At 34.6% G+C, this 25,258-nt stretch overlaps 1 protein-coding gene across 3 annotated transcripts in view; it reads left to right on the top strand.

Moving 5' to 3' along the window:
- Positions 1-25,258, top strand: part of LOC144450745 (uncharacterized) — a 42,081-nt gene that overhangs the window by 10,883 nt on the left and 5,940 nt on the right. The window contains exons 3-21 of one of the 3 annotated variants that reach the window (XM_078141449.1): positions 5,777-5,901; positions 6,847-6,919; positions 7,363-7,520; positions 8,635-8,786; positions 9,490-9,664; positions 9,903-10,064; positions 10,674-10,778; positions 11,825-11,994; positions 12,447-12,558; positions 13,346-13,441; positions 15,400-15,492; positions 16,437-16,511; positions 17,492-17,587; positions 17,978-18,070; positions 18,245-18,316; positions 18,724-20,430; positions 22,576-22,749; positions 23,185-23,346; positions 25,195-25,257. In XM_078141449.1, the coding sequence (XP_077997575.1) occupies positions 5,777-5,901; positions 6,847-6,919; positions 7,363-7,520; positions 8,635-8,786; positions 9,490-9,664; positions 9,903-10,064; positions 10,674-10,778; positions 11,825-11,994; positions 12,447-12,558; positions 13,346-13,441; positions 15,400-15,492; positions 16,437-16,511; positions 17,492-17,587; positions 17,978-18,070; positions 18,245-18,316; positions 18,724-20,430; positions 22,576-22,749; positions 23,185-23,346; positions 25,195-25,257 (3,863 nt within the window). The remainder of the gene's footprint in view (positions 1-5,776; positions 5,902-6,846; positions 6,920-7,362; positions 7,521-8,634; positions 8,787-9,489; positions 9,665-9,902; positions 10,065-10,673; positions 10,779-11,824; positions 11,995-12,446; positions 12,559-13,345; positions 13,442-15,399; positions 15,493-16,436; positions 16,512-17,491; positions 17,588-17,977; positions 18,071-18,244; positions 18,317-18,723; positions 20,431-22,575; positions 22,750-23,184; positions 23,347-25,194; position 25,258) is intronic. The other 2 variants (XM_078141466.1, XM_078141457.1) reach the window with 2 other exon arrangements.

The raw sequence follows: 25,258 nt of genomic DNA, 5'->3' as shown, positions 1-25,258 counted from the left end.
TATCTTGTCTCTTGCGTCTTCAATCCATACATCCTTTCCATCATCTGTGTCATGGTGTCATTATGCCTCAGTTTGGGAGTTTGTAGATCTGATGTACTCTGAAAACACGTGATACAAATAATGATCAATCATACCAAGGGAAGCTGTAAATTTTTATACAGTTATAAAAGTTTCAGAAGCAGTAGGAGTAGCTTATGGGTTGAGTTGATGGGGCATCATGATTTTATTACTTTCAGTTTTATCCTTTATTTTAAAATGAGGTACAATTTCACTTCAGATATGACATAGTTTGCTAGATTTCTGTGTTATACAGTTGTCTGCTATGGTGTTCAGCATGTTACATTTAATTCAGAAAGATAATGGAATTTGTGTATGTGGTCTGGTAAAGCGCAAAGTAAGTAAAAGCAATGGTTTTCACTAATTAGCACTGCAGTGAGAAAGGCATCCTGTAGAGAATGCTGTCACAAACTGAAATAGGAAAAAATAAATCAGGTTAGTTTTTTGTAGATATGACTGAATGAATAAATCATATATTAAGACCAATATATATGAAATACTGGCACCAAATAAAATGTTGAATAAATATTTAAACCCCAAAATAGTAAAATGGAATTTATGAAATTTGATAAGATATAAATTATAGTGGTATATGGGAAGTGATACAGACTGTCTGTTTGCATATAGAAACATGTAAATTATGCATCAGTGGTATTTTTGTGTACAATTCCAACATGGTTTGTCAGAGTGATACAAGCCTACCAATAGTTGCCAAGTATACATTATTGGTTTTCGAATTTATTGACTGTAAACAGCTGTTTTAAGTTGCATAGATAGGAAATATCTTTGCATCACCTGTAGTGGTGCAACAAAACAAATAGACTGAATAAACAACATGTGGCATCAGTTCTGAATGCTGGGTAAATTTATCTAATGGCCCATATACAAAATCTGTTGTAATAGAATTCATACCTGGTCAACTGCTCAAAAGGTTGACAATGTTACTGAATTAAATACATTGCATTAGCCCTTCCGATTAAGATATGTATTAAAACTGAAATATTTTAGCAGTGCTTGTCATTGTATAATATATTTCATTGAATTGTTACTAATTACACAAAATCTAATTATGAATTCATAATATACATATATCATTGTCTTTCATACGAAATGGATAATTGATGGAAATAAATTGCATGTTGTAAATGTATTATTTTTATTTATGAAAACATATTTTTAATACAATATATTTTCATACAATACATAATTATGTACATTTTATCTCTAACTCAATACATTACTATGGCATGTGTTAATTCCTCGTATGAATGAATACCTAAACACCTAACACATGACACATACTATAGGAAATTAATTAGGTCACATATTTTGAACGTAAAAAATCATTCACATTTATGTACAACTATATATATATTCATCCAACACTATTACACGAAACAGTATTGCTAAATATATGCAACAAGGAATGATAGCTAAACTTAGTACATGGAAACAATAAGTCAAAGATTTATTTTCTCACCATTGATTTATAGAGTTTTCCACTCATATTGTATGTTAATACCAATATCTAACCTTTGCCCAGGCCCCTGGAACCTGTGATATGGACAGAAGTCCTAATTTTTAAAAGTCAAATTATGCATAGTGTTGTATGTTTGTGAACGTTCTGTCAAAATTCAGTCTGATTAGTATGCGTAATCACAAGACTAGCCTATGCTAATCCAATTATTTTCAGTCCTTTTTACCCTGTAGTTCATTCACATAAATTTAAACCTTGGAGTGCTGTTAGTTGATCAATTCACATAGAAGGCATACTGGTACAGACTGGAGTCATTTTGTGCATCCATGAAGTTTAAAGTCCATTCATTGTTTCTGCAATGTGGTGGTGTGATGCTTATATCACTGTGTATTTGCATTAAATGACCAGACTTCAACCATTGTGACTTTGATTCAGTCATTTGCATTCAGTTCAGTCTTTTCTTCGAACTCCGACAAGAAGAGATAGTAGACTGATAAGTTAGGTAAAGCTTTTACATGACAAGTCTGGGGATCACAGTCCTTGTTACTATTTTTACTTGCAAACTAAATGGTTAAGTTAAAGTGCAAGATGAATAGAGATGTTAGCCAGAGACTTGGCTATCTGTAGGTTATGTCACTGTTGATGTCACAAGTACCAATTACATTGTAACAAGTAGATGATTATTGAATAATAACTAGGGACAAGACATCCATATTTACTTTGTATTCATAAACACACATCTGTGACATGCAGTACATATAGAACTGTTCTAATTCTATTTATGGGATGGTCTGCATATTTTGGTCATATGGTAGCTGTGAAATACTTTCATTAGCTACTTTTCCTGTCTGTTCACTCTTCAATAATACAAGTAAGAGTTTATTCAGATTTAGATTCGTCTTCTTTGAAGGTATTAAATTGAAATAGCATGATACAAAAGTTTAACAGGCAGATTACATGTAATTGTAGAGTGAAGTTTGATATTCCCTTTGATAGTAGGCTATCATAAACTACAATCTACCACCAAGTAGCTGTTCAAACAGACTTTTCCCTAGACTAAGCAATTTACAACCCTGTAATTTGCCCACCAAAGAAGCAAATGTACATATTGATAGTAATAGTACATGCCTTTGTAATGGAAATGTTCAGAATATTGAGAGTCAGCACTGAAGAGTATTTATTGTCTTGGGAAAACACCTGAGTTATCAACAAGCACCAAGTACCCCTCCCCAAAGAATTTCATGAGGTATGGGTTTTAGTAGTCACATGTTTGCTGGTATGTTCTGTAACTATAGCAACTGATGCTTACATTAGGGTTAAGAAGGTATTCCTATATTTCAATAGACACATGCATGTTATTTCATTTTGAAGAGTAGAAGTTGGCATGCAGAAGTTACTGTACCTAACTTATAAGTTATTCAGGTCATGATACCACATGTTGTAATTACATGTGTTGAAAGATATGTTTATAACTTTATTACAGGTTTGCTCACATGTTCAGTTATTACTAGCCCCACTTTGGTACTGCCCAAAGGTGGGGTTGTTACAATGAATTTTGTCTGTCCAACAGTGCACAGACGTATCTTTGTCCAACATCTGCCACAAAGATAACATACTTTCAGACTCAGATACCTGACAATTTGTTAAATGACATCAATTTTCACTGAATTGCAGCTATATTTGTTGTAAAAAAATTACTTTTACACCCCATAACTAAAAAAACTGTTAGTGTTACAGAGAAGAGACTCCATTTACATGCAAGTGTATATTGTTTTATAACAAATTTCTGAATTTATTTGGACCAGTAAAGGTGATCATTACTATTTCGCGAAGACTAGGCTTTCCTGAAAATGCAAAGCAATGGTAACCTGCTCCACCCTGTGATTTCACCAACAGAAATCTATATATATTTGCATGACAATAGTTTAGTAGAGCATTGAGCCATAACTCCACTCCTTCTCTACTAGGGTAATCACTATGATAATGTACGGATTCATGTTTAGCTTACATGACAGGAAACCTATCATATGAAGCTATTCTTACACAATATTAGAGCATATTGCATTCCTACTGCTATCTCTCTGTATTTGTCTGAGGTCTAGTCTGTTGGTGTCCTTGAAAACAACTCTATTTCCTGTAATACACACTGAACTCAGGTTGACCTTAGATGTATCCTTGGAATGCCATTAGATTTGTCTGCAATGCACTAGTGTTATTGTTATTCATGTCATCTTAACCCTGTCAAGGTTTTGTCATGTTTTCTACACTGATCATTGAATCTAAAATGATTTCTTCTGATAGAAGAAGTTATTCTACCAAAACATCTCAACATTTCACATTTCAACTGTGTGTATTACACGTAGGTATTAGAAATGATAATTTGTGGTTTGTGGCTGCTGTCAGGTAATTATGTAAGGTAGAGTTACATGTATTGATAACTATTTTAGAGTTGTGATAAATGGAAGCAACATGTCACCAATTTCCTTAGAGGACACCCACACTGCAATACTATGCCATTAATTTTGTCAGGGAAAGTGAGAGCACAACAAATATTCCATCATCAAGAAATAAACAATAAAATTTATTTTATATCACAAATATACAGCATGTAACTAAATGAAAGTAGGTCTTGATCTGATTGTCATAATGAGAATACAAGTATTACTTATGTATACAATTTGACACTTGTCTTGTGCTCAAATTACAATGAAGTAAGAGTTCAAGAAAACTTGGGATATCCTGGTGAACAGTTGATGGACTTTGTTAAAGTAAAGCTTAAAAGCAGTACAAAACATGGATGTAGATAGGGTTTCTAAGCCCGAGGGTTTTATGGAGAGGTGGAAATAACAGTAAGACAAGTTACCAGATATTGAGTGTAGATTCTAAAGTTACCATGTAGTAGACAGCTAGTGTATAATCTAATCTGTTATGTCTCCTGTACACTGAAATCTACAAAACAAAGATATTCTGTGTCTATTGATACTGTAAGTCTGCTGTAGTGATATATCAAATGTATACTGTGAAAGAACTTCTTGTGAGGTTCAAAATAACCTAGTTGCAACAAGCATGTTATTTTGTTTGGTTACTTGCAAAGCATGTGTTCCCAGGGAAATGTAAAAGTTTCTGTAAACATATGATACCACATGTCTACTGTTTACTGTTCCACATACTTGAGAGGTTTACAGTAAATATGACACCATTCTCAGCTTAAAATTAGGCCAGACAGGCATTTTGAAGGCATACAACCTATGTCAATTTACATAGTAGTTTCTTTCATGTACTACAGTAATATGAGTAAAGCAAAATTCACCAATAATATGAGCCTTGTTGATAGAAAACTACTAGTAGTTTTAATTGTGTGGTTCAATTATTTCTTGAACTGTTGATTGGAACTATTAAAATGATACTGATAGTGTTATTGTCTTCTAATTTGATATGTTTATATCAGTTACAAGTGGGTAGCCCTCCTCAAAGTAATTCCTATAACCAATGTTATTGTCAAATGTAGAGGTGACTGATGAGAACAACTGAACAAAAATCTTTACATGTAATGAGTAACAGGAGAATGAAATATCACCATCTTTACATTTGTAAACTATCATATGTCATCTGTCTTGCATATAAGACTTGGGAGAACTTTCAATTTTAATGATAATGGGGGAAACCCTGCTTCACTAGTTTTTGGACCATTTTGGCTGTTATGAGCATCTTGCACACTTGAAATGATATACCAATGTTGATTCAGTCCTGTGAGCTAAGACTACTTGAAGTGAAATCTGAAGCGTTCTGTACATCTATAGTCTTGGTAATTTCCCATACAAGTCTCAGTATAATGTTTCACAAGGTTCAAGTTCCCAGTATGAGTATTTGATGTCAACTATGTGAAGTTTAAGGTGTTCTTGTTCCTGAAAGTAATCTTCATATACATTAATTGCTCTCTTTTTTCTAACATGGATACCTTATCAATTATCAGAGATATCTACCTTACAACTTCAACGATACATCAGAGGTCCACATTCATACATACATACATACATACATACATACATACTGTATACATACATACATACATACATACAGACAGACAGACAGACACTAGCTTGGAGTCTGTATACTTTGGTCTTGAATTTGAAAAGACCCAGTGTTTTCAGAAGACATGGTTCTGAGCTTTTGACCATTTTGATGTTATAAATTTCAAGAAGTACCTCTAATTGTGATACATGTATATCCATTTGATTTCAGTTGATGGAGATCGTTTAGTGTCATCACTGAAGAATGCTTCGTTGACTGATGCTGAGATACAGCAATTGATTGATATCTTATTGAACAAGCAAAGCGGAGGTGCAAGTTCTGGAGAATGGACCAAGGTAAATACTTCACTATATGCTTCTAGCAGTGTTATTGGCAAATGCATATAGGTATGAGACCTTGAAGTCTTGAGAGTGAGTGACCATGTTCACTTCAAAAGATCTCATTGAATCTACCAGCTGTGTTTAGTCATTTTCTTGTCATGTGTGCATAACACTCATGTCTACTGGATTTTCATGTTGACAGGTATCTGTAAAAATTGATAGATTTGTACCGTACCATATTAAAAATTGCATTATTCTTATAATTCAGTGTAATTCATGTAGATGCTCTATATGTACAACCTGCTTCTTCTTCAATGTTATGCTTGAAGGTTGAAGCTAAAGATTCCTTGGGGTCCACTCTTAACATTACTTTACCAACACATTCTTACTTTGTTCCATGATGTAGTGGTTTGACCTCCTTTCAACCTTTCAGGTTGAAAGAATTCATCAAATGCAGTGTGTTTAGTCTGAGTATTAAGATTTATATGTTCAATACTGGCAGGTAGTACAGTTCTCACTTTGATGTACTAAGTGTGTGAAAAAAGTGTGAACAAATTCCTGTCATGCTCATCATTTATCAAAGTTGAACTTTACACCATTGAAATGTATGTTAGCTATTAGTAAGCTTTCATGCAACTGAACATATGTTGTGATAGTATTGCATTATTTGTTATTTACGCTTTGTACTAGATGTAAACTTGTATATTTCATGACCAGAATTTGTCAATGTAGACATCAATAACATACATGTTAGATATACAGAGTTCGCTCTAAGTCAGGGAACTCCCCACAGGAACGGAGTCCTGGACGATATTATAACATGAAAAATCTGTGTTTAGTTTTAAGAATCACTGTTGTTATTGTTATTGTTGTTGTTATGGTATTGCATTAGTTGTTAGTTATGGGCATTTTGTACAAAATGTAAACTCACAACATTACTTGTATATCTTGTGTTAATAGGCATCTCAGAAACCAGACCCTGTAGCAGCCATGAAGAAGCAGTTGCAAGAGAAGGAACAAGCCTTGCAGGAAGGTATATAAACAGACTTTGTCACCCTTGTTGTATTGGGGTATTGGAAAGAAAACATCCAGTGATATCAATTTACTTAGACACATGTAAAGTTTTAGCAATAGTAACATACATATCAATAGTGCTACAACATGACTTCCAAGGTTGAGAGTCATGCCCATGCCGTGTCCCCTACAAGACTTCCAAAGGTGAGCATCATGCTCATGCTCATGCTGTGTTGTGTCCTCTACAAGACTTCCAAGGTTGAGAGTCATACCGTTTCCTCTTTATGTTTTCAATTGCCCTCTCAGTACTTTGTGTTTACTTTGTAAATTATTAATAAGGCATACTTTATTTTTCACCACGGGGTACAAAAAAGCAAAAGTAAGATTGTATTAGCTTTTCACATTTTATTTTCAATTTCCTTATACATTGAACATTTCATGTTGCATCATTTTCTTGATCAGAAATGCAACGAGCCCAGGCAGCATCTTCAAAGGTAAAGGATCTCAAGCAAGAGATGTTGTTGGAGAAATCTAGGTATTCTCAGCAAGAGACCAAGTACAGAGACAAGATTGCTGGCCAATCCAGAGATTACCAGGCACTACAGGCTAGAATGCAACAGGTGAGACTTGGGTCATTATTTTGGTAATGTCCTAAGGAATGTGACCTGTTTGTATTGGTGCAGGAAATTTGTATGATACTTTGGCTGTGTGCACGTTGTAAAGTGTTGAAGTTGTAGTAATTGTGATGTTGATTCTAATGCATTGATAATTGACTGGTATTCTTTATGTACTCATACATACCAACATTTTGTGTATGATGTTTTGTAAGGAAGTGCTTGAAAGAAAAGTTCTTTGGCTGTTTCTTGGTTAAAGGTGTAACAGATTCTGAAATTCCAGAACTGTTGATAGTCAGGAATTCCTGTGTTTGGCCATGCATTTGTGTAAATATTGAAGTCGGCATCAATTCAATTCACTTCAATGAAAAAAAATGTAAAGACAAATTTTTTGTGACGTAGATACAGCTACTTAATGACACGTGTTGGTAGACTGTAATGCCACATGTATGAAGTACCCATGTACCTCAACACTACGCTTTGCATTCTTAATGTGCTTTCAGTGTACTAAAGAGTTTCTGTGTTTGCGTATGTGGTACTTGGAAATTGTGAGTTTAACAAAAGGGATACTATAGTTCTAGCCATGAATATTCAATGAAAGAATCCAAGTTGGCTTTCATCAGTGGTATATTTTGAAACTAACATTTTTGAAGAAATCTGCTGGACAAGTTGTATACTATGAATTAACATACAATAATACCTTGTTGTCAATGATAACTTTTAGTCACATGATACCTTAAGGTGCAAAAAAAGACCATCCCAACTGCCAGACTGCATGACGGTTGAATAACAGACAAATGAAAATTTCTACTCGCTGTCAAAAAAATGATTTTGGTAGTGTATCCCAAATTTTTCACTGATGTCAACATTGCAGTGTACAAAACAGAACATCAGCAAAACTTTCGGGATTTTCTTCCCCCAAAAAATATGAACATTCATTCTCATAAGTATTGTAGAAGTATAAGTGTCAAAAAGTGAGAAACTTGCCAAAGCTCAGTGCCATTGTTGGACATAGAAAGCATTACTATGTTTTACATGTAAATAGTTACTTACATTTATAGGCCAGTTATACATGAATCAAGATGATAACAGTAGTATGTTATAATTTGTATCCTTGCAGACCCATGAAATGCACTTGTCAGAGACTCAAGCCATGCAGAATAAAGTAAAACAGATGCAAAGTTCAGTAGATCAAAGTCAGCTTGAAAACAACAGGAAATTGACTGATGAAAATAACAGACTGAGAGCTGAAATTGCACAAGCTGCCCAACAGTGAGTTTTATTTTTGTTTTATTCCTTTAGTCATAAATTTACATACCAGAGTTTTGAAACTGTTGGATTGTGTATCCAGAAGCCATTTTGTTTAGCACAACTGAACTTTTTTAAGTTCAGTTGTGCTATAGGCATGGCAGGGTGTATGTCTGTCTGTGTGTGTGTAAATAACTTAAAGTCAAAAACTAATTGTTCATGACATGATGATCCCATCAGTGATATGCAAATTAGGTCTAAAAATGTGTCTTTTTGGTAAAACATGTATCATTCCAAAACTTTCTGAGCTGATTGGTCTGAAATTTTGGTGGAAATGTTCTTAGGAGTGTGTAGATTAAGAAATGTTTATGGCATAATGATCCCATCAGTAATATGCAAATTAGGGCTAAAGTGTGTCTTTTTGGTCAAAAATCTATAATTCCAAAACAACTGAGCAGATTGGGATTAAATTTAATGGGGTGCCTATGGAGATATGTAAATGAAGGTATATTTACAACATGATCATCCCATCAGTGATATGCATGCAGGGTCTAAAACAGTCAAGTTTGATCAAGATTGTAACAAATAGGAACAAAAATCTTTAGTAATCTTGGTACAATGTTTTCCATTATCTGACAATCACCAAACATGAAGCCCAGTCATGCCTCTCTCTGTTCTTGCTACCATAGATGTTCAAAACTCAAGTTTTTCTGTGTTCTATTCATAGGAGAGATGCAGCCGTAAATGCTGAAGTTGCAAAATATACTCATGAACTTCAAAAACTGAAGGACACATTGGCAAATACTGAGTTACAGCTACAGAAAGGTGAAGAAGTTCTCAGGGAAACTGAGAATCAAGTTGCCAACTATGACCAGCAGATGAAACATCAAAGAGACAACCAGGTTAGTTTTAATATGAGATACAAGTCTTCCACAATCCTTGGAACCTGAAATATAATCTTCCCACTGTGGAATGCCACAAAAAGTTAGTTAGTTTACCACTTACTTACTCACATTATGGTGAAACACTGTATAATAGTCAAGCAGGTGAATGAACTTGAGAATTGTTGTGTAGTGAGTATACTTTTCAATATTCTTAGACCATTGACTTGACAAATCTTGTATGGTCATTTTATCACAGAAGGAAAATGAAAGCCTACTGTCCAAGCGACTTGGCGAAGTCAGTGAAGAACTGCGTAAAGCTGAGGCACGGTATGCAAACCTGGAAAAAGACCTGGATAAACTGGATGGCAATTTCCAATCTTCTAGTGCTAAGGCTCAGGAATCTGAAAACAAATTGAAGGTGTGTGCTATGGTTATTCTTTTAGGATGTGTAAAGTGTTAACAGCATGGAAGAAAGGTTGTCATGTGTGTAAGTCTGCAGTCGGGTAAATATTATTTTGTACTGCTGCAGCTAAAGGCAGGTTTAGGATTGAGAATTTGTTGAACATCATGCTAGAAGATGTAAAGTACAAAAATGATAGCTGTATTAGCAAAATAGGATGTGATAAAATGTAGACAGATTATCCTGTAAAGTGAGAAGTTGTTTGACTTTCCATATAGAATGCCACATCGTTGGCTTGCCCTCATAGAGTGAGTATCTTATGTAATGTCAGTATCACTAGCATTCACAAGGAACTTGATTTTTGCAAAATACACCTAGATTACTCCCATGAAATAGTCCTGTTGCTCAAGGACTCTTTTTACATCACTATACTACATGTATATGCTGAAATTGTGTACTTGCATTAGCATTATTTTTGTGATGTGTAAACCTTTACAGAAAGGGTGTTGCCATTATTGAGTATGAGGTTTATATTTGTTTATTATTTTCTGTCTTGTGTTTTGCTTGGTCTTGGTCTTTGTCTCAAATTCATGTTTTGGTTTCACTCTGCCATGTCTGATATGATAGGAAACTGAATCTGCTAAAAAGGAGTTAGAATTACGTATACAGTCCATTGAAGCACAACTTGCAGAAGGAGAAAAATTAAAAGCAGAAAAAGAAACAGAAATCCAGGTTTGTCACTGGGATTGACACAGATAGATGTGATGCGGTGTTGTAGTTTGGTAGTTTACTGTAGCTTGCTGTGTTGTGCACTGTGTTAATTTACTGCAACATGATGCTGGTACTTACTCCACACCTGGAGCTGTAGTTTAAAAACACTCTCAGTTCATTCTCCATAAAGCGACCTTGTAAGACCTTACTAACCAGGTCAGGGGTCACTACGAAAGAAGGAAGTCAGCTGATACACAGTATGTATGTATAAATTCAGTATGTGATAAATTCCTGCTCAATTTACTTTTAATGAAACTTCCTGTAACTTGGCCTGTTTGATGTCAATGGTAAGTGAGTCAAGTATTCCAAAAGGAGGAAAACAGAGTGATACATCTGGATTGTGTTTAAATACTGTGTATCAGCTGATTGTTCTTGATTGTGCAAAGATCACAAGCTGGTATGCAGCCATTAACAATGTTAAAACTATATATAGAAATCTTACTCACGATAATACTAGATATAGCTGTGTTCTAACCAATACTAATCTATACAATATTTGCAGCTGGTTGAAAGACATTACTCATAGAAGGAAAAGCTGTGTTTCCTTTCCAACTTCCTTGATATTTTGAATTGATAACTCTAAACTTTTCAGAAAACAGGAAAGTGACTGTTGAACACAAATGTGTGATTGAGTATAACTTTAAACTTTTGAGTAGAATATTGAATACAAATATGTTTCCACTGAGACTATATGACAAATTATATGACATTTTTTCCAAAATGACTTTTAAAAAAAAATAAATCCTTGAATATAATATCGGCTTTCAGGTGGATCAATGTTATTGTCTTTCAACCAAAACACATGATAGAAATGTGTGAAAAGCTAACAGTTGTTAGTAACTTAAAATAGTCATCACTTGCTAATCAGGTTCTAAATTTTAAAAAAGCCACATGTTATCCCTACGAAATGTTGGAAATATGTTTTACAAACACAAAATTGGAGGTTAGCAGTTTTCTCTTACATATAGACCCAAGTTCAGAAATTAACTGAATGTCAATAATTGCAGGAATTGCAGAGGGAAAATGAAGCACTATCATCCCAGCTGAAGGTAGCAGGGACAAGAGTGGAAGCAGAAGGCCAAGAAGCACCAGCTCAACCTGATGGTGCACCCAATGGAGATATCAATGAAAATTCTAGTAATAAAAATAGCATCTCATTAGAAGAACACGAAAACCTGTAAGTAACAGAATGCCATGTATTTTCCACTCAAATTGGGTTTCTCCCTCTGAGGCTCTCATACCATTACAGCATATGAGGTTCAGTCATGTGATTTATACAGAAGTGTAGTCATTTTTAGAACCAAAAGCTTACCAAATTTAAAGGATTCGATCATATGGAGAACTGCTTGTGATGCTTGTTATCACAATGAAGTGATGATGACAATGTTTTTCCCAGTCTGTTGATCATTCCATTCACTGTTAGTACTTTGTACTCGGTATAGTAATATTTAATAATAGTTTCAAAATAGCAATTGTAAATATCCAATGTTAAACAGTTCTGAAACCCAATGGTTGTAAATTTGACATAAAGGAACTCTACTGATAAATAGGTGGAGTAGTAATAGGAATTATTTATTTACTAATCCACAGTTTGTAATATGTGATCTTTTTGTGATTTTAATCTTACAGTTTAGGTGAAAAAGTTAAAGCCATAGAACAGCTACAAGAGGAGATCAACTCTAGAAAAGAGGATATCAATAAACTTACTGAAACTTTAGAACAACAAAAGAAGAAAAATAATGTAAGTAATGATAATAATAATAAGTACTTAAAATATACCTTCCAGTGAGAGCTTTGGGTGCTCACAATTACATTGTATTACCCTGGGTATGGATCAGGATTGTTATAGACCAATGGTACTTTGACCTCCTTAACTCCACAATGGAGAGCATACAATCAATTGCAGCCTCTATAAGCACATAGGATTAAAGCATTCACTTTGCAACCCTATCCAACAAGGTCTCCAATTATACAGCTGGGTTGACTGAGGCACAGTCATGGTTCAATCTTGCCCCAAGGACTTTAGCCATTGGAAACAAATGGCAGCAGTGAGTGCCAAACCTGCAAGCTAGATCCCAAGCCGGCCACTCTAACCATTCGGCCATCATGACTTTACAAGTGTGATATTACAGCTTAGTATTAGGTATCATTCACTGACCTACCACAGAAATGAAATATATTTTATTAACATTCCCATTATACCATTACCAGTACAGTGTACTTGATAAAACCAAGGACAGGCCTCATTATTATGAATTTAGATGAAACTTTACATAATACTGTAGGTTTGTGAAACTAGCTAATCTTTCTTAAGATTTACCCAAGGTAGTACTGTACTCCCGTCTCCAGTTTGCCCCTGTTTGCAAAACCCTTATAGAGAGGGTTAAGGTTAGCTGCAAGGATTGCCATTCATTATATCGGTAATTGATATGTGATACAAACCTATTCCAAGTATTTCTAATATTCACCAAAATGAAAGTTGATAGTGTATTAAACCCAACTTTGTTTCAACTGTGTATGTCTTGTAGGATTTAAGAGAAAAGAATTGGAAAGCAATGGATGCTGTTTCAGCTGCAGAAAAATCCACCAAGGATAAAGTAACAGAAGCAGTTAAAAGTTCTGAGGTGAGAAACATAGGATGAAGTTGGGAAAAATTGCTTTCTTCTGTAAAGTTTCTTTTGGCAAGATGTAGTCATGACAACAACTACATTTAAAGGCTGGAATATGTAATCTTGGGAAGTTTTTGGTGAAGGGATAGTAAAGTACAGCAATCATTTCTTTTTAATGGTTATGAATATTTTCATTTTGATTGTTTTTCATCAAAAGTTAATCCATATTGTTCTTTTTTCAAACTCCTGATTGTGTGCCATTTTAAGTAAGGTAATTTCACTCCCATCAAATTGTGCACCATCGTCACTGCTTGTTTTTTGTATTTCTTGTTTTCCTATTGCATATATGCTTGCCTCATCTCCTGATATTGTAGCATGTGAGTATTGACAATGCATCCATATCATGACATTGATTTATGTGTATGCTCTATTTCATCACTTAGGGGTCAACCCCAAGGTGATCTTATACTCATTTCTAAACTATGATAATACTATAGTAAACAATCTTTATTGTCAAGTTTAGTAGTCATGGGAAACACAAACTATAAATAAGATTTTGGGCTGTCTTTACAAGGCAACAATGTGCTATTCCACTCAGTCAATCATATGTAAAATTATCTGTCAACAAAACTTGGTCTGGTATCTAGAAACAACAATTTGTGAGAAAGTGTTATCAGCTATTACATTGTTGTTATATAAAGGCTTGCCCAAATGTTACCAGCTGTCATTGCATACAATTCTTCACTGCATCTACTAAAGTCAACAGACTACAACAAAATGTGAGAATGTTCTTAAACTTTGTATGTGATGTTATGATGAAGACTTTTCTGTGTTGAATAATAGTTACAAATAAATTAAAATTTTGTATGTCATGTTTTGATGAAGACTCATCCGTGTTGATTAGTATTTACAAATAAATTAAAAACTTTGTACTGCACCAAATATGTATGTAATGTGTTGTGTAACTTCATCTTTCAACATTCACATGTTCATCAAATACAAATAAAGCAAATAACACTTCACATTTGTATCCCAGGATAATTGTTTACCCTTTCCTCCCTCTTCTATATAATCATTAAAGTATATAAACTACTAATTATCAAGGTCAAATTAAGAATAAATAAACTAACACCTGAAGACATGTTTTTTGGTCATATTTAGTGGTCAGCAAATGATGACGTCTGTCAGATCCTTGAATCAAATCTCTGTAGCTCACCTAATACCACTTGAAGATTATTTTGAAGAGAACTTTAGATTAATAACTCAAAATATTGACTGACGTTGAAGCAAACAATAAAATTAAACTCAAAATATGTCAACAGAAGACTCAGAAACTTATTTTCATAAAAATTGTAATAAATAATTTTCATATTTATAATTATGTCAGACCTAGTGTTTATCTGTACAAACCAATGGTGAAGGTGAGATGTAACAAATACTGAATTTAACTTAATCGTTAAAGTTAATCGTAATATTTTAAATAAAACATTTTAAAATAGAATAATACATTCTTGTACCACGACCAAGGGTTTTTATTAATAATAATAATAATAATAATAATATTTATTTCGTATATAGCGCATTACATAATTGCATAAAAATCTCAATGCGCTTCACATGATAAAAATACACATTATATGATTGGAAAATAAAAAATAATCTAAATTACTTAAAAGTAACGTTCCCCTGTTCATGTTGATGTTACTTGTAAGTTATAAGAACCCTTGGTCTTGGTACAAGAACATATTATTACTATGTTTTACTGATCTGATAAACATGATTGTGATTTAAAGTTGTGCTAATGATAAGTTTGCATCTGTGAATGAGTAAAACTAGGTACAAGTAATATTGCAGTCATTATCAGCACATATTGTGTAGTGTGCAAAGACGATTTGTTTAGTGTGATATAGAATTGGACAACTGATGGAGGTGTATAAAATGATGAATAAAATGTCACTATATATTATTTACAGGAAAAATTGAAGAAAAGTTTAGCAGAAGAACAAACAGTAGCCAAAGATGCATTTCAGAGGCTCTTCCCAGATGTCAGTGTAGAATCTTCCTTGGTATGTTTCCATTTCTGCTATTATCTCTCTGTTGTCACATTTTTCTAGAAAGTAGGTAATTTAATATAACTTAACAATAGGATTTGTAGGGTTAATTGCCTGATTATCTACTGCTGTGCCAACAAGAAGAATAGGAGTAGTAGAAAGTATATCAATTTCAGTCTGGACTGGTAATGGTTTATAGTGTTAATTGCCAGACTACATGCTGCTGTACAAAAACAGAAATAAATGAATGCGAATAATAGAAATTGTATCAATTACAAAATGTAATTATGAAATTCACCCACTCTGGAGTCAGTTAAGGTCAGTGTGCCCTCTAAGCCAATTTGACGCCTGTTGATGCACACAATTTCTAGTGACGCACCAAAATTTGGTGTTCTCCTATATCTTACTAGGTGGTGACTCACAAGAAATGCCAGTTTTTATCATGTTGACCAAGAACAACAAAATTTGACTATCATTTGGCTACTAGAGGGCATACTGTTAAGGTTTATAGTGTTAATTGCCAGACTGTTGCACTAAAACAGAAATAAATATATGTGAATGATAGAAATTAGATCATTCAATTACAAAATTTTATTATTCGCCAAGTCTGAAATCGGTTAATTCTTTACACTTTTAATCTAATTACATTTACTACTTATGACTAGTAATATATGGTCAAGAGAAAGATGGCTATTTGTTTATTATTGTTTGACATATACTGAGGTAGTGTCTTATAAAACATTAAGTTTACCTTGTCAGTGATTTGGAGTGTCCAGTATCATCCAAAATAGTACACACAAGATGAAATTCAGACATGAATTTACCATATTTTGATGTGAAAAAGATAAGATATTGAAACTTGACAGTATTTGTCTTACTGTGTCTTTTCTCTTGACACTTACTTTACAATGTGACCATATCTAACTACATGATTGACATTTTCTTCTATTCTTCTTCAGGCCCACAAAGATTGGGTTGTAGCTTTTGAAAAAGACGCCATTGAAGTTTTAAAACGGGCAGCCTCTGAACCACAAGTGAGTATTTTAATTTCATGTCTACATAATAGAATTTCTATCAACATTCTCAGCAGTACCACCTTTTTATAGGCCCATGTCACAGTAGGATTAAAATGTGAACAAGAAAAACAGTTGTCTGAAGGAACTATAGAAAAAGTTATCATGAATAAAAAATATAATCCTATCTAATCCTTATGACATGACAGATAATGTAGCATTAATGCTAGAACCGTGGATTGAATCTTGGGTCTTTAAATCAGTGTCGACATGACAGATAATGTAGCATTAATGCTAGAACCGTGGATTGAATCTTGGGTCTTTAAATCAGTGTCGACATGACAGATAATGTAGCATTAATGCTAGAACCGTGGATTGAATCTTGGGTCTTTAAATCAGTGTCGACATGACAGATAATGTAGCATTAATGCTAGAACCGTGGATTGAATCTTGGGTCTTTAAATCAGTGTCGACATGACAGATAATGTAGCATTAATGCTAGAACCGTGGATTGAATCTTGGGTCTTTAAATCAGTGTCGACATGACAGATAATGTAGCATTAATGCTAGAACCGTGGATTGAATCTTGGGTCTTTAAATCAGTGTCGACATGACAGATAATGTAGCATTAATGCTAGAACCGTGGATTGAATCTTGGGTCTTTAAATCAGTGTCGACATGACAGATAATGTAGCAATAATGCTGGAACCGTGGATTGAATCTTGGGTCTTTAAATCAGTGTCGACATGACAGATAATGTAGCATTAATGCTAGAACCGTGGATTGAATCTTGGGTCTTTAAATCAGTGTCGACATGACAGATAATGTAGCATTAATGCTAGAACCGTGGATTGAATCTTGGGTCTTTAAATCAGTGTCTGAACTTTACAGAAATCTGCCAAAAATGTTGACTTTGGTCTTTTATTAAAACTACTTGTATCAGATCCATTCTTGCAGTTGAAATTCCAATACTAACGATATGATGTTTGTTGTGATTACAGGCAGAGGATGCTACAGCAAAGCTGGCTGATTTAACGGAAGAAAATGAGAAATTAACATCACAATGTAAACACTATCAATCTGTACTAGGTGATACAGTAAGTTAGCAACTTAATCTCTGTCTGAGTGTGTGTGTGTGTGTGTGTGTGTGTGTGTGTGTGTGTGAGTATTGAAAAAAAGCTCATGCAGAATGAATAGCACAAAATGTCTACATTCTTACTAATAGTTGTTGAGTTTTTAGCAGTCTATCTCTACAGATAACATATCAAAGTAATTATTACCTGGTTATTGTTGCTTTTTAAATGTTAGAAAAATAATGATATGACTTAGTTGATACTTGATGTCAGGTAAAATTAACCAGGTTAAATTACCTGGTAACACCGATAGATTTTACCTACTTACCACCCTTAGCAAATACACTGATTATGACCATGAGACACTAGAAAAATTACATCATCTCAGCAAAACTCTATTCATTCTGTTTGCAGGAATCAATTCTTAATAAATTACAAGGTAGTGTGGAAGCAGAAGAGAAAAAATGGCAAGAAAAAGTACAGCATGCAGAAGGCGAACGCAATCAGGTGAGACAACATCTATCTATACAATCTATGAGATACGTAGTTCTATTCAGTACATTAGGCCACCGACCCCTTTGCACAAAATTTATAAAGTATAACCAATATCACAGAAATGCTTACTTTCAGAGCACCCCTCCCACCAAGTTCAAATAATGACGTTGTTTTCTCTTACTGCAGAAAATTGAAGAAGTTAAACATTTACAAGGTCAGCTACAAGAAGCAAATGCCAGGGCCAGCTCAATAGAGGAGGTAGGTTGTGTGAATGTTGTATCCTAAAACATCCCAAATGAAATTTCCAATGTTCCTAAGTTGTGATTTTATTGTCATGTCTGTAGGTATATTGTGTATGATGTACATGTACATGTTTTAGGTTGGACCCTGCCAATAGCGAGGTTCCCTAATGCCATCGGAAAGGCTATTTGAACTGTGTGTATGATAAAAGTGTGTATTGTTATGCAGTGTTGCCCTCCTTTGGAAGATGTTCAGTAAATTGGCAACCGTTCCTAGTAGGTTTACTTGTTATAAATTCTAGGACTGTGTATTGTAAGGGATAAGGTAACTTAGGAGTGCTGTTTTGTTTTGTTTTGTTGTGTTTTGTGGTTGTTGTGTTTCTGTCTTTCCTTTCCTATCTCCTTGTTTTCTTTGTTTCTGTTTAGTTACAACAACAAATAGAAAGTCGTCAAACAGAAAATAAAACACTGTCTGTAGAAAAACAAAGTATTGCAGACGACTTGCAGAAAGCAAGACAGTCCCTAGAACAACTAGAGGAAGAAAAGAAAAGTCAAACAGACCAGATGTCTGATATCTCTGCAATTCAAGCAGTAAAGGAAAGTTTAACACAGCAGTTAGAAGCTGCCAATAAGAATATTGAAGAGTTAAAATCACAGATAGAGGAGGCTAAGAAAGTCACAGAAACTGATAGAACTGACATTGATCAGCTCAGGTCTGAGAATGATCAGAAAAATGAAGAGTTAGTGAGTGCAAAATCGACATTAGAGCAGCTCAAATCAGAACTTGAAACTGTGAAAGCACAATCAACTGAAGCTGTCTCTAAAGACATTGAAAATCTGAAAACAGTGAATCAACAGAAAATAGACGAATTAGAACAGGCATCTAAAACTGTTGAAGATTTGAAAGCTGAGCTGGCAAATGTCAGACAAGAGCTGGAGACTAAAGCCAGTGCAGATTTAGAAGTATCGAAATCAGAGCTACAGAAGAAATCGGAGGAACTGGACACTGCAAATAAGTATATGGAACAACTAAAGTCTGATCTTGAGGCAGCTAACCAAAGCAGAACTGAGAATGATAATGAGCTAGAACAAATAAAAGCTGATGTTGCAAAGAAAAACCAAGACCTTGAAGAAGGGAATAAAACTATGGAACAGTTGAGAGGAGAGGTTGATAGTGTTATGAAAATTTCAGAAGGCAAAGTTGACAAAAGTGAATTTGAAGGTCTTAGGGCAGAACGAGATCAAAAGGCTGGTGAAGTGGAAGAGTTGAAGAAAGTGGAAGAAAACCTCAAAGCAGAACTTGAAGAAGTTAAGAGAGGACTTGAAGGAAGAGTTGAGGTGTCAACACTTGAGGAGGTGAAATCTGAGAAAGATAAACTTCAAGGAGAGCTTGATGCAGCCAACAAAACTGTTGAGGAGTTAAAGAGTGAGCTTGATGGAGTGAAAAAAGAGATGGAAGGCAAGACTGATGCTAGCGAGGCAGAACAGTTGAAAGAAGACATGCAGAAAAAAGATGAAGAACTTGAATCTGTGAATGCCACACTAGAAACATTAAGGAACCAACTTGAAGAGTTGAAGAAACAGTTAGAGAGCCAAACAGATGTTGTAGGAGAAGCAGAGAATCTGAAAATAGAGAACCAAGAGAAAACACAGAAATTAGAAACTGCTAACAAAGACATTGAGGAGTTACAAGCTGATCTTGATACTGCAAGGAAACAACTAGAAGGCAAAGTGGATGCTTCAGAGTTTGACAGTTTGAAATCAGAATTACAAAGTAAAACAGGGGAAACTGAGGAAGTAAGGAAAAAAATCCAAGAAGTCAGAGATGAGCTTGAGTCTGCTAGGAAGGACTTGGAAGGAAAAGTAGACCCAGCTACGATGTCTGAGATCCAGAAGAAAGCAGAAGCTTTCGAAGCTACAAATGAGTATGTCGGAGTTCTCAAAACTGAAGTAGAGAAACTGAAACAAGCAAGTTCCCAGAAAGATGGTGAATTAGATGAGGCCAAGAAAGATAAAGACAAGATGTCTGAAGAATTGACAGGTGCGAAGCAAAATGTCAAGCAGCTGCAGACAGACCTTGAAACAGTCAAGCAAGAGTCTGCCAACAAAGTTGATGCAGCACAAGTTGAATCTGTGAGTATCCCTGTGTTGAGGGATGACTAAATAGCCATGACTTACTTTGTGCAGTGCAGTGCTTGCATGTTTCTTACAAGTCATGGCTAGACATTTTGACCATTGTCAAATATCATCCCCCTGTGTTAACATTGCATAAAGCTGTGCTGCGCTTCATTTGCTGTTTTCTCATCATATAGGCCATCTAATGCTGAACAAACACTAACAAGCTCCTATGCCCATGCTAATGTACTCTCGTGTCATTGTCAAAGTGCATGTATTCAAGTTTTGCATCAACCAGTACCTATATACCTTTGCATCAATATACGAGACGCTCTAACTTATTCTGTACCGCAAGTACTTTCCTTAAACTCATGGAAAGTACTGATCATATTCCATGTTTTCCCTTTCCTGTCATTTTTTCCAATACAAACATGCTAAGCATTCCCGTTTGGATCTTCATAGAGTGGATCTTGCATCTTTCTCCCATCAAAGAAGTCAACATGTACTCTGTAACTGACACAATTTTTTCTGTATTTTTAATTGAAAACTTGCAAATCACTGCAGTAAAATGTTCAAAGTTTTTTCTCAGTGAAGACTAAAGATTGTTACAGAAATATTTTTGTTGTATAAAATCATTCCATGTTCTTTGTTTGTCATAAAATGTCATTCTATCAATAAGTTACAATACTACTTACTGTTTACCACTATGCCAGCTACTTTGAACTCCAACATATGGCTGTATGGTAGATCACAATCTGATTCAAATCTGATGGAGTGAATATGCCTGGATTGCTTTATTTACTTCTATTTCATTCATTTATTGTCATTTGTTTTCGATAGTTTTGTTCTGTGAGTACCTCTTCTTACATCTGACATGTTCAAATCTTGCATGTATGAACAGCCAATCAAAATCCACCTTACAGTTAACAATCCAAGGTTGAAGTTGAAAACAACCAGAACAATAGCAGTAACATCTTTGTCTGTGCTCAAGCTCTCTTTGAACAGAGTGTTCTGAGGTACTGTACCTCTGTGTTTTTGATGTAATACACTTCTCATTGATTGAGTCAGCACACAGCATTTGAATGTGTACACCTATGGTACTGTGTTAGTTGTAGAAAGAATTCACTCACTCACAGAACAAAAAAGAACAAACAATAATAAACATAGGAAACAGAGGTAAATAAAGAAATTGTGTTGTATTCACTACATCAGATTTTAATCAGATTGGACAGGAGTAGAACTCTCACTACCTTTATTAGATTTTGAGAGCAAATACTTATAGCTACAATTTACAACCAGAATACAATGACAGTTATGTTCAGCATGTCATTTGCAATTTTAAAGTTTTTATCTAAAAATAGAATTAGGTTTTTTTTCAGGATATTCATTTTTACTACATTTTCCAACTGATATAATGTGATCGTGTTCATAGATGATTATATTGTAATGACAATACACCAACAGGTGTTCATCTCTTGCATTCATACTTTCTTGCTCTAAGTACAGTCCTTTCTATGAAACCCATCATACATCATGCCAACCCTACAATGGACATCAGCAGTCAGCAAATCTTACAAATCTCACTTGACTCTCTAGCTACTATCAATGTTGAATGGCACTGCAGCATAAAGCTTTGTACAGATCAAAGTGTATCTGGAGTGCCTTGTGTTACAGCTGTATATTATGTGTGTATGGCTGCTGCATTCCTAGTTTTACTGTAGCTGCTATATGAATGAATGCAAGCTGTTTGTATTCATCATATAACATGTTTACCATGTATTTGTGTGCATGATGATTGTTCATAACTTTGGTTTTCAAACTATAATACTGAATCTTTGTCACATTGTAGGGACAATGGAGGCTATCAAATGTATTTACGCCCGCACATCATTTCAGTGCAATGCAATTCTGTTAAATTAAAGCGTAGTTTCTAATGAGTTAAACTCTCCATCATTTCATGTCTAAGTATAGGTATGAAATGTAACATCAATTTAGGAAAGGGGGGGGGGGGGGGGTCCATGCTTATGACTGAAACAAAAAAAAGCTAATATTGTGTGTACAAAACTTACTTCTTGAAATAGATAAACACAGTGAAAAGTTATCCAAACAATGTTGAACCACATATAGAATATAATAATGACATATCATCTTTCTGACTGTTAGGTGAAATCTCAGCTAGAAGCCAGCCAGAAGGAGTTGTCTGATGTCCAGGCACAGAAACAGAAACAAACTGAAGATCTAGAAGCTGCCAGCAAACAGATTGAACAACTACAGAATGATCTGACCACTGCCAAGGAGAGTGGAGATAGTGTTGCTAAGATCACTGAACTTGAAAAGGTAAATAGTGGAATTCACTCAACAAATGTTTGTAACTTCCATGTGAAATTAATTGCCCTTGTGCTTAGATAATTTGCTAGTTCTATGTTGTGTATAGATATAGAAAGTAGATATAGGAAGTGGTGGCAGGAAACATTTTTGAATGAAAATCCCAAATCACTGAGATAAATAATTGCACATCTCAAAGAGGCCTGAAAATCCATATTGCATTTTCTTATGGGGAAGACTTTTTTGGAAAGAATAGTTCCCTGACATGAATTTAACCTCTATTGTGGGTCACAGTGTAGTTTCCAGTATTTTTGGACAAGTATAAATTGTTTATGTGAGTGACAGTATGATGACAACCTTGGATAAAGACATGGGCTAAGGTCCTTGTGTCATTTCCTCTGTATTTGTTGAGGGCATTCTATTTACATGTCTCTTTATTTTACACAGCAAATAGAAACACTGAAAGCTGATGTACAGAAAGAAAAAGGATTGACCAAAGAATTAGGTACCGCAGCAGGCAAACTTCAAGCTATGGTTAAGAAACTACAAGCATCATTGACAACTGAAAGAGATAATAACAAAAAATTACAAGAACAAATTACTAATAAGGTATGTTAAAATTTGGTTAAACCCCATTTATTTGAAAGATTGTCTCGAGAATAGATTAGGCTTTGACCTTTACCAGCAAAGAACTGTAAATGCAGAGTGTAGTGTTCTTACTTTTGCAGTGGAAACTTTGCATAAAAATGTTTGTCATCGATCTATGTTAGATATGATGAATTATAGCAGAATAGAAATTGATTTTGAACTCTATTAGATATAGTTAGCATAGGTATAGTTACCTTTTTGGAAACAAGTTTTTAGCAAAACAAGATTCTAAAATGGCAACTTTATCTCTGTCAGTATTATATGAAGTTATGTATGAAAGTTGAAATTAAAAGTGACCACAGTATAGTCAGACAGTGGAATTACCCAAATCCATCATCTTGAGGATTCTTACATTTGCATGTACTTACAGTATCAGAAGATAAGTGTTTATGACATGGAAAGGAAAGTACTTTCCTTTACAAAACACAGGTTTCTGTGAAAAAGAAAGATTTGCTGTAGCTGTGAAATCAAAATATGTACACAAATTGCATGATTAAAGATTTGTTTATGAATGCAATTTAAATGAACACTAGTCTGTAAGATTCAACATTTGTGCCACGCTATTAGCCAGCACTCGCATATTATTGTTTGAGAAGGATGGTGGGGGTTGAACAACATGACGTATCTTACAGTCTATATGAGCACATACTGTATCATTATGGTTTTTGTCTATTGCACCAACTCTGTCTATGAATCTGACATACACATTGGGCATTTACATATAGTTTACTTGGCATGTGTATAAACACCTTGTACACTTGTAATCCGTGTACACATTTGGAAAAGCTAAATTTTACTTCAGAATTTGAGGTCATCAAACTAGAGGGAAAGCAGTGTTCCATTGAGTTTGTGAATATTGACTCTAGAAAGACCTGAATGACATTTCACAAGGACTTAACGAGCACATGCTGGTAGTGTGTTAATAATACATTCATGTCATGTATTGTTTAAAAATGTGTCATGCATAACATACTATGCACACACTGGGTAAGCAATACTTGACACTCAATTACAATGTTGAATCTGAATGTGAATCTTTTGATGATTAGAATGTTAACATCTTGGTATCAACTCGTTTCCACAACATTGAATCTGAATGTGAATCTCATACTGATTAGAATGTCAACATCTTGGTATCAGCTCGTTTCCACAACATTGAATCTGAGTGTGAATCTCATACTGATTACATGTAACATGGACATCTTGGTGACAGCTGGTTCACATTCATGCATCTCTATCTTGTGTCACCACTTTGTAAATCTAATAGACTAAAGTATCTAATTCATTTGTAAAGGGAATTATGGTATGCATGTAGCATGTGTCTTGCTTGGAATATCTTGTCTTTAAATACCCTTATGTACATAATGATAATGTATTGTATCTTATTTACATTGGTGTGGAGGTGGAGATGCCCCTAGCCTTGTTTGAACGCAAACCCAGGTGAAGGTTAGCAGTGCTTCTAACAGCCAACCATGAAACCATTTTTTCCCCTGATTTTATAGTGAAAATCACTAACCCAACCTAAACCTTGCAATAAAGTATGAAGTAAGCTAATGATATAATGGCTAAATTTTGCAATAAAGAATATTATATAGTTTACCATGTTTAAATTATTTGACAAATTTTGTCACAATACTGTGATGAAAAATACCAACTCTCCAAAAAGATGTGAAATTATTCGTAACATTTTCTCCATGATCAGAAGTATATTGTCAATTTGAATGCAGTGTTACAGTTCTGACAGATCGTCTCTATTTTCCTTTTCTTTCAATAATTACTTTAATTCCTGCCCCTTTGCTGACAATGCAGGGAGGAGAGAGTGGGACCTCCCAAGTGCAAATAGAGAAGGAACTAGCTGATGCAGCAGAAGAGG

This window comes from Glandiceps talaboti, chromosome 2 (assembly GCF_964340395.1).
Source record: "Glandiceps talaboti chromosome 2, keGlaTala1.1, whole genome shotgun sequence".
In the NCBI taxonomy this organism is placed as follows: domain Eukaryota; kingdom Metazoa; phylum Hemichordata; class Enteropneusta; family Spengelidae; genus Glandiceps; species Glandiceps talaboti.
This window is presented reverse-complemented; position numbering and strand designations above follow the sequence as displayed.